We start from the raw sequence: 10,998 nt of genomic DNA on the forward strand, positions 1-10,998 counted from the left end.
TTATGCATGGAAATTGGAGCACATATACAGCATCTTGATCCTTGTTGCTTATAACACAGAGTTTCTGCTATTCTTCTCCATTTGAATCTGCCTCAGTACCATGAATTTGTTTTCTATGAGTCACCAGTTTTCAGTCACTAAGTTAGAATGAACTTGTCAGTTAAAAACCCTGCCCATTATTGTGTTCCCTAATTTCAAAATAGAATGAGTGTGAGCTCAACTGAGGTGAGAAAATAGTAATTTTTTATTTTCCCAAAGGATGTTGCAACAAACTCAGTTGCTGAGTGGAATTTCAGTAGATTTTCCTGTTACTGTTTTGTTATTGTAATTCTGGCTCCCCTTAAACATGTAGCATGCTTAGCAGGCAAACTGCAGTACTTGGAGAAGCAGCCTTCAGTTTAATTAGGAGATTTAAGAAGAGAATTATGGCATATAATTTTAGATGCTAGAATCTTAATGTGAGATTGCAGAATAATTACTTGAAGGGTATTAAGTTTATCTTATAATTAGACTCTAATAGTATCTGCAGTACTAACTCTCATAAAATAATTAGATGTATATGGGAACATCTGGTACAATATTTTTAAGAGTTAGTCCAACAGAAAATATCACTGTAAAGAGTAAAAATTAAAATACAAAGGTAAAAATACATTGCTGTTGACAATTTCTTTACTTAACAGTTTGACACAGTTTCTCTAAGGAGATTATATTTCAGGCAGAATCTTATGTATGTGTGATTTTTCTTTTACATGTACTTGACTTTATTTCATGACAAAATTAATTTGATCTGCACAATAAATCTCTCCTTTGCACAATAAATTTCCCTAATCTGCAGAATTTAAAAAGAGGTAGCTACTGCAATCAGTTTCATTTCACTCCTGGGGAGGACAGCAATTTGAGATGAAATGGAGGTATCTGAAAACAACATGGGTCTGATCCAAGACACACTGAAGCTTTGGAGATGCCTTTTGACTACACTGAGCTTTAAATCATATTCCAGAACTGAAACAGGATGATTCAGTCAAATACAACAGGGCAATAGAGTAAGAGAAAATAAAAAGAGGTGGTTTAAAAGAATTGTGTATCCTTTTAAACTCTTTTTCCCTCAAACAGAATAGGACTAAGTCCCTCGTTATTCTGAGTATCTTTCTCTAAATTCTGCACTCAGAATATTTAATAAGCATCACCTCACGGCTTAACCCTTCTCCTGTCTTTCTAGGTGCATATGTTCCTGAGGGTCTGCTGACTTCCTGTTCCTGGGACTACATAACTTTCACCCCATCAGTCCATGCCTATACAATGCTGCTTTTCTGCTTTGTCTTTTTCATTCCTTTGATTGCTATCATATACAGTTATATATTTATCTTTGAGGCTATCAAGAAGGCCAACAAGTAAGTAGCCAACAGTCTAGGTTTTCATTCCTTAGTTTAAATGACTGCTTATTTTTTTACAAAAAAACTAACAAAAGAAAAATGGAAAGTTCTTCACTTTGACTTTGTATCTATTACTGAGAAAGGAAACAAAATAAGAATTCTGTCAATAATCAATATAGTAAGAAGTATGATCCTTAAAAAGGTTATTCGGGGTTCTGAATTTAAGCCAAAGCCACTCAGTATATTCACTAATGATTCAGAAAAGGGTATGAGCAGCAGCCTGAGAAATCTAGAGAGGAGGCAGGATTATGTAAATTAACCAACTCTGAAAAGAAATACCAAAGAGACATCAGAGACACCTAATAACAGTGTATCAACAACTATTCCACAGAAAAATAGATGGAATTGAACTGCAAATTCCATGTTTGACAAAGAGCTAGAGGAAGGTAAAAGCTTGAATACCTGATTTATCTGGAAATTTTTTTTGGCACAGGAATGTCTTCTCCACTGAAGCAAATGGGAATTTTGCCATTAAATAGTGTAACAAAAGTGCATTTTAATTGTGAGGAATTGGTCACATACAGTTAACATACATTAAAAGCATATGACTTTTAGCATGAACTAGTGTGAGAGTAATTGTTTCCCCATTTTATGAAGTTATTTGGTCAACCCTACCTCCCTTTCTGTTGTAATATGTTTATTTCTCCTAGGTCTATTCAGACATTTGGATGCAAACATGGAAATAAAGAGTTCCAGAAACAGTATCAGAGGGTGAAAAATAAGTGGAGGATGGCCAAAATTGCACTGATTGTCATCTTGCTTTATGTCATTTCCTGGTCACCATACTCTGTTGTTGCTCTGGTAGTTTTTGCTGGGGTAATTATGAATGTATCAGCAAAGAAATATTTAGTGAAAGCACAAAGTGTGAAATTGTAAAAGGTGCAATGGATAAAAGTCAATGCTACCTGTCAACTCTAATGCCTGAAGTGCATTCAAAACATACACATATTCAGGAGTGACATTTAACAAATGAGGCACATGCTGACTATGATTTTTTCCTTAGTTTGACTTTTCAAACAAAAAAAAAAGAAAAAGAAAACAAGGTTATTACTGGCAACATAAGAAATTGTGCTGATGAGTTCTAAAGGCAGATTCTCTATGCGAGGGTATTTGAACAACTTGAACTTCATTTAGCGTTCTAAAATGGAAACATAAGGGGACAACTCCCCAACCCCACCCATGGGCCTGATTCTCTTTTTTTTCTCTACTTCTTCTATTTACACAAGTCCATTTATTTTCTTGTGTTACATCAAACTGCTGAAATTCCTTACAAGTATAAGCAACATCAAATTAGACAGTACATATTTGTGTTGGGGAGTTTTTTAGTGCTGGATCTAAAGATCTTAAATATCAATCATCCCAGCGTGTCCTTTATCTATTTAATTGCCAGCATTTTATACAGTATTTTCAACAGAAACACGATAATTAATACAGTGCATGTACATAGCTTGATACCACATTACTGTTAGTACAATCCAGGTACAAGTAAGGGATTGGAAGTCACGATGTGTTGGCTCTACACGGATATTTCTCCCAAGTTAACATGTGACACTGGAACAAGTCTCTTCATCTTCCTGTGCTTCAGTTCAGCATTTCTAAAACAGACCTATCTGCTTTAGAACATCTTGTCAAATGCAAAGATTTTGAAATACTCAAGTGGAAAACTGCTATGTCAGTGCATTGCTTCCCTAGGAGTTAGAAAGCTGCTTCTTAAAATACAACCTTGATTGTCACTGTTGCAAATTAAGTGTATTTTTTCCTTCCCCTTCTCCTGTCTTCCCCTTCCCCATAGTTATATAGAAAAAATGATCCTGATCCTCCTTGGAGCAATCAATCTGTTATGTATTAAAATTCTTCTACAGCATCTCCACTTGGGATTTTCTCTTGATAAAACAGGCTCAACAGACCAACTCCTTCAGTTCCATCACAGTCATGTTTTTCTGCACCTCTTTTTTATTTTGTCCCCTGGAGAGTTTATCTATGCTCTCTTCAGGTAAGGTGCTCAAAACTAGACACAGTAACCCATGTTAGACTTCATTAGTACTGAGTAAAGGGAGACAGCTATTCTCTTCTATGCCATGCTCCTATCAATACTTCCCAGAACATGTTATTTTTTATAACATACCACTGTTCCTATGTGATCCACTGTACCATAGTGATCTTACTCTAACATATTACTGCCAAGCTTGTTACATATTTTTTAATTTCTTACATGCAGTACTTGAAACCTATGAAAAAGTAAGCTGAATTTTAGACTTAAAAGACTTGATAGTTTTGTTTGTACCAGTTATATGCAAAAGAATGTATTAAGCTGTACATGACATAGCTTTTGTGAAATGTCTTTTATAAAATGTCGTCCCTCTTGTAATTTCTGTCTAGGTAAAGCTGATTTTCACAGGACAAATTGGCTGGAAATCTACAGAACCTAAAGTGATTGTTTTTGTTGTATTCATAGGGCTGTACTGATACAGAAACTGGTATCACCACTATGGTCTCCAGACCTGCTAGCAGACAGGTTTCCTCTGAAATGGGAAAAGACACAAATGAAACTAGTAACATAAGAGCCAAACCTAAACCAAAAAGCCATGATTCTGGGATTTTTGAGAAGGTAATAGATTGTGTAATATCTAAGTTCTCAGACAACTGGTAGGTTAATAAATCTGCACATTTTATCATAATTAGTCATGAATGTTCCTGCCTAGAAGATGGGGATAACCTATGAATTAATACCTTGAGGCTGTAAAAGGTCCTCAACTGGTTAATTATTTAGCTGTCTTTGTTGCATTTCTGGCAGGCAGAGGAACTTAGCATCTGAGTGGTATGGCTTCTATTTAAGTTTGTATTCAGTAATACTTGCTTTTCAGTGTACAAATTACTTGACCCATCTTTTTGTTGTCTCCCCATTTGTTCTTAAATGAACAAATATAGTTACTGGAGAGGTAGAAGACGAAGCTGTCCTTAGTATATTGCTACATTTCAGTCCTCTGCTGTCCCTTTTTTTTTTCCTACCCTTTGCATTTCAAATTTGCAGGATATTGTGACATACTTATATGTCATTTGTCTTTCTTGTCTGTGTTCTTTTTTCAGACATTTGTAGATTCTGATGACATATCCATGGTGGATCTGAATGTCACAGAGTACACTGCTACACCTGCTGTAAGAATTGTTACTTTAATATTTGCCATGGGTCTAATTGAGCAAATAAAAACTAATGACATTTTCTCCCAGTCTTGGAGCTTAAATTAACTCATTTGTTAAGATGCAAAAATAAGATGATGCTCCCAGTAGAATACAAAAAAATGCCACAAGTTGTAGAATGCGTTGCTGAAACTAATCAGAGATTGATGGAGAATGTATGTGCTACACAGTTCTCCTTAAGTCCAACTTTTCCAAGGAACTTGACTATTTCCATGGATTCAGCAGTCTCCCTGATGAGGTCTGTGATTTCCTTAGTTGAGCAGGGAAGTCTTAATTTTGTGCCAGACTTTATATAAATAATACACACGGGAAGATAAGCCATTCAGATGGCTGTCCATCTGAAACAGCCATTGTCTTGTGGAAAGTATTACTGTACAAATTGATATTGTTAACTGTTTAATGTTCTCTGTTTTGGGTAGTGCCAACCAACTAAAACATGCAACTTGCAGGAAACCCAGGTAAGTTTCTGAAACATGCCATAGCACTTATTCAGTAAGACGTTGTCCTAGTGCCTCTTTTTTCTTCCATTTAACAAAGCTACAGTATATTGATATTTTTTTGACATCTGCCACAAGTGAGTTAACTTGCTCTAAGTCTTGACAGATGAGGAAATAAGAGAAAAGAGTTGCTGGATGAAAGCAAAATGGGAGTTAGTTTAATCTTTGCAATATTAATCACAATGTAATATAAACATCTTAAATTAACTCTGCATTGTTAGTAGTGATCCTCATAAGCTATTGCTAGCATCATCCTAACATTCTCATTTTTTGGTCCTGTGCAAGTCACAGCTAGCATTGCTACTGTCAAAATAAGCTTCCCTTCAATTCCTGTTTTCACTCTTTTCTCCAGTTTGCTTCTCCTTTCAAAATTTCCATGCCACGATGAACCTAAACAGGTGCCATCTTGCTTATCTCGATTTCTTTATGTAGGAACTCTTTATTTCACTGAATTCATAGACCCTTTGAGCACATTCTCAGCACTTTTGTTCATGGATGGATGTGCTGTCATTAGCCTGGTCTTTTACCACAGTAGACCAGATTCTGAAGTAGCAAATGCAAAGTCTGTGCTTTAATACATTAACCTCTTTAACAACAGTTTTCTCATAAGGTACTTGTGAAACATTCCAAAAGTGTTCAGGTCTATCTTTTCCTCCATCCTTTAAGTCTGTCTTTGAGTTAGTAGTTAGAATTATCAAAGCGCTTATCTAAACATATGTTGCTTTTTCATAGATGCTGCAACCCAATCTCCTTGTAAACATCTCTGATTTCTATTTCTCTTAAATCCTTGCATGCTTTAGGCAGGTGAAAGCCTGAATGGCATTGGACTAAGAAAAGGAGAATCTCACCAGAGACCATCTGCAGCCCAGATACCCAGCATTATAGTAACATACAGCAATGTCCAAGGAGTAGAGCCACCTTCTGAATACAGCTCTGTTTTCCTGTACCCTAAGATCGAGAGCCACAGCCAGAAGTGGGTGGTGCAAACCAGAGTATCAGCTTAGTCAGTATCTCTGGAATAACCATGGATCAGCTGAATCCAGAAAACCTTCCTGCATTGTTCTGATATGCTCTTTTTTGATCTGAGTCACATCATAATTTTAATATTTCTTCTTTATGCAGCTCATGAAATGATTTCTTTCACTTGGATTTTACTCTGCTCAGATATATACCACCACTGTATAGATCTTACCTACAAGCCTCTTAAGATTAACTTGGGAGGAAGGGGAAATACGAGATTCAAAACTGACCTTTTTTCACTTAAGTGTAGCTTAATTTCAAAGTTATTACAGAGATAAAGCTGAAAGATTTTGGGGAAAAACTAACATTACTTCCTGCAGATGTTTTCTTCATTATTGTGAAGTTCCTCTAGAAAATGAAAACTTAATCATGCAGTCAGTGCTCCCTTCTCTCATTAATAACATGTTTTCCCTCATTTTCTTGTACAGTATGGTTGAAAGGCAATGTACTTGAGCAGAAGTTTGAAGTCTGGGATCTTTATTTTAACTTCTGAGATTCTGAGGGAAGGGAATCACACTGAAGACAAGCCTATGCTACTTTTCCATACCTAGATTCTTTTTCCGACAGTCATTTAGAGAGCAGCTTAACACAATTTAGCTAACCTCCTCTGAGCAATAGGAATGAACCAGAAAGCTCCTCCTCACTTCCCCTTAGCAGGTGTCAAGAGAAGAATGCAGAGCTCAAAGCAGTATATGGAGTGAAATGTCTTATGATTAAGGAAATACAATTGACTTCCAATTCTTCAAAATAGTTTATCTTTAGGTATGCTTTTCTAAAGTAAACCTTAGGTGGAGAAGGATTAGTTGCCCATAAAGATTTGTTCTACACGTGTGGAATCCACATCCTCCCCACATCAGCGTTTTAATTTTTGCCTTCTCTATCCAGCAGTATCCACATAGGCAAGGTCTTCTCCATGATGACTACATCCAGTGAATTGTACTTATTCCTCCAGAAAGGAAAGAAAACATTTCTATGAAATAGTAATTTTCTGTTCTTACCTGGTGCTCCTTCTAGGGCATGAGAATAAATGGACAGAATTAATCTACAAGCCACAGAAGTTTGCAATCCAGCAATAATGAGGTGTAGTCAGTCCACACTGGGGAATATATACTTTCTAACCACAAAAGCACAGGGCACAAAGAACTATTGAAACAGTTCTTTCCTGCACCATCCCCACCCCCCAAGTAATTCTCTGCTTATTCCAAAGAATGGAAGGAACCCAGCAAGTAGCTTTGTTCTAAGTAAACCACTCTTTTAAATATCACGTCAGAAAGAGCCTTAAAACAAAAATGTAACCAGCTCATCCCTTTGAAAAAAGCTACAGCAGGTTCCAGAAGATTTGGGGCACTGATTTGAAGCAAACTTTTGGAAACTTATCTCATACAGGGTTATTACAACTAAAAATTGAACTGATAATGACTTTCGCAGCAGCCAGATTTGGGATCGTGAATGAGTAGACAGTTCAGGCAGGTAATAAGATGCCAAAAGAAACAAACTGTTCAAAATCCAGGATGTTTTTATGTAAATAAAATCATAGGCATTAGAGATGGAAAAGAGCTATTACAGTTCCTGCCTTTACCTACCACAACCGGATATTGTCTTCAGACAGAGGACAATATTAAACTGATCATATATTCAGCTAGCAATAAGGAGGGGAAAAACATATCATCTTCAAACAGGAACTGTGCTCAAAGATACTCATCAAGTCTGAAGAATTTTGTTATGACTTATTGTTTAGGTTTTAAAAATTATTTGAAAACATGAAGCTGCAATTCTTCCCATCCTTTGTCATGAAGGCCATTCACACCAGTGCAAAGTGGGAATCAAACACTAGCAAATGGGAATGCTTTATTACTGCCCATTTCACAGGGGCAGCAAAAGGCTGAACCTGTCAAGAAAATGGATCAAAGCTCAGACATGCCGTTTCATGTGTTAATAAGATGCATCAGGGTATGGTATGTGTCACTAGAGCTAACATTTTTTCTCCTGTCATAATTTCATTCCCAAGTAGCATTCTTGAAGGCTGTACTCTGCATTCTTCTGCATTCCCTTCCACTTTTAGAGGACATAAAAAGAATACTTCCATGGCTAGAAAAGCCTTATGAATCCACAGCATGTTGTTCTCTATATCCTTCAACTCCAACATGTACTAGAGATTATTTTGTATCTATAAAAAGAACTACAGCTGTTACTGCTTGTCTACTTAAAAAAGACTTGAAAAGCATATATTAATTAGGGAGAATTGGTTCTGGAGCATTTCAAAATTCTTGTGTGTCCTCCTTATGTACCTAATGCAGCTTTACTTTCCCTTTGCCTCTACTGAGGCCATGAAAATCATTCAGGGGAAAGCCTACAAAACTCATTGCATCTGAATATCTTTCCCACTCATTCACACTGTAACCCCAGTGGTATTTGGAATAAATCATTATTCGTTCATATTTCATTTCATCTTAGCAGCTTTATTTGTGTCCTGTATCCTCTGCTTGGCAGCCATTCTTTCTGTTTTGCTGTCTCTTTATAACCCTTTAAAGAGATGATTGATTGGATTAAAATAATTTAGGACTGACGGGCGAGTGAAGAGTTAACAGGACTGAAGTTTGTCAATTGATACGCAGAAGAACTGATAGCACAAGAGCTGACGTGCACAAAGCTGCTGAACAGAGGACTTAACAGGACTAAAGTCGTCTACCAACCGATATGCGCAAGGACTGATATGCGCAAGGCTGCGGAATGGCAGCATTAACAAGACTGAAGAGGTCTGCCACCTGGAATCTGCACGGACCCCCAGGGAGGGAAGAAGCAATACGGAGGTGTTGTGGTCTTGCCTCGCTAGCAGGGTCCTCCCAAGCAGACAAACAGACAGTCCTGTGATTGCGAAACTTGCTAAAAGTCAGCAAAAGCAGTGTTTGCCCAGAGCCCCAGCCGTATAAAAAGAGACTTGGGAGCTAGGAGAGTTTGAGCAGGGACGGGAACGTGACCTGATCATCCTCTCCGGCTGGACCGTGAGTATTCCCCCCCCCTCCCCTTTTCCTGGGACGCTGGGTTAAGGTAACTCCTCGAGGTTGAGAGCCCTCTCACTAGGAGAGTGAACAAGAAAGCTTTCAAGTAGGGATAAGCAGTCCTTCCAATTAATAATGCAGTAATCGACGGTTTCAGGTTATCCTTTCTAAATTAGTAACTGATGGTTTTGTGTTATCCTTCCTAAATTAGTAATCGCATTATTTTAATGGATGTTACTAATCCAAGAACTTGTGTGAGGAAATAAACATCTTTTTTATTATTATTATATTACTGTCTCAGTCGTTGCTATCGAACCTTCATAGCATGACAGCGTGACAAGGACTGACATGATTCGTGTTTCAGTTAAAGTCAACTGCACAGCTTGTTCTGCACTGCAAAGAGCCTGCAGTTTACCATGCACTTGGGTATGTTCCAGTAACTTGGAGGTGTGAAAGGACTAGGGCAAAACTGAGGCACTTCCCTTTGGCCTTTCGTGCTACAGCAGCTGTTCACAGAGCAGCCTGCTGGCAAAGGCAATAGTGGGCAGTGTTGTAAGTTAATGGACAAGGTTTTCACCTCCAAGGACTCAAGTTCAAATTCAGACTTGGGTCACAAGTGAAGATGTGTTTGTTCTGATCATCCAAGCAATTCTGCAAAATTGCTATGGTCACTACTGGTGATCCTATAAAGAAGGTGCCAAGAACCAGTGTAATAAAAGGCTGTTTGTTGCAAGTCATGATTAAAATACAGCAGCATAAGGCAGCTGCACACTGCCAATCTTTTCGCTTCTCACATACCACCAAGGATCTTAGTCCCTATGTTTCGACGGTTACAGTCTCATTTCCATACTTTTTCTTTTGGAAACTGTTTTGCATATGCCACTGAACTAGCAAGTGTCATCACAGCAACTGACATTGAGTAAATTTTCACACACACTCATGTAGGACAGATACAAACTTTGCCATCAAGGAAACTGCAGAGCAGAGCTATAAATACAATTTTACCTAGAATTATTGTAATGGACAGAGAGTAAAATTTTCTCTGCAATCTGTCAGCAGAGTGGTTTACATGAAGTCGTATATAAAACCAACAGAGAAAGAGCTCGATGTTCAGAAAGAACAAAAGCACTTCCAATGCTTTGTGGGTGCCTCTACAGCTCTTTAGGCATAATGGGGGTAAGTCACATGTGCCCATTTTCCTCAGTGTGACTGGTGCCATTTTTTTACCTTGGTCTCTCCAAGAAGTACTGCACTGTGGCCCTCATCCTTTTCTGATCCTTCAGGGAAAGATGTCAGTATCTCAGTAACTCTGACTGAGCAGCCATACTTCTCTGCTCCTGAAAGCACTACTCCCACAGGGCACTATTGAGAAAGGGCCCTTATCTGCAAAGCAATGCTAGGTTATCAGTCAGTGGTATTTCAGTGGCTGGCAACAGGTATCTCAGTTTGAACACTTGTGCTTGCAGCCTCGCAGTTGTTAATGTCAAAGGCATCTGAAGAGTCCCATGTTATAAACTGAATTATATAAAAGCAATCTTAAAACAAATAAATTATTAGTACTGTCAGCCACCCTAGACATGGGTGGAAATCCCATGCGCTAAACATTTTATTCAGACTGTTTTACACTAAACATTTTATACAGAACAAAAAAAAGGTTGCTATTTCTTCCCCACCCCATGAAATTTACAGCCTAAATGCTCATTTTCAAACTCATGCTAAGTTTACAGTTGTCAAGATGTGTAAGTTGCCCTATTTACATCCCAGATAAGGACAGTAGGTTAAATATATGATCAGTGTAAGCTTAATAAAGCTAGAAAAGTTCTCTAGAGCAAATCTGGCCATATCAGTCTA

At 37.8% G+C, this 10,998-nt stretch overlaps 1 protein-coding gene across 1 annotated transcript in view; it reads left to right on the forward strand.

Moving 5' to 3' along the window:
- The window catches only part of OPN4 (opsin 4), a 34,788-nt gene extending 28,656 nt beyond the window's left edge, over positions 1-6,132 (forward strand). The window contains 6 exon segments of the mRNA XM_067299595.1: positions 1,220-1,391; positions 2,084-2,249; positions 3,889-4,041; positions 4,521-4,589; positions 5,051-5,093; positions 5,933-6,132. Coding sequence (XP_067155696.1) covers positions 1,220-1,391; positions 2,084-2,249; positions 3,889-4,041; positions 4,521-4,589; positions 5,051-5,093; positions 5,933-6,132 — 803 coding nt within the window.
- Positions 6,133-10,998: the final 4,866 nt, after the last annotated feature.

The sequence above is a fragment of the Apteryx mantelli genome, chromosome 7 (genome assembly GCF_036417845.1).
Source record: "Apteryx mantelli isolate bAptMan1 chromosome 7, bAptMan1.hap1, whole genome shotgun sequence".
Lineage (NCBI taxonomy): Eukaryota > Metazoa > Chordata > Aves > Apterygiformes > Apterygidae > Apteryx > Apteryx mantelli.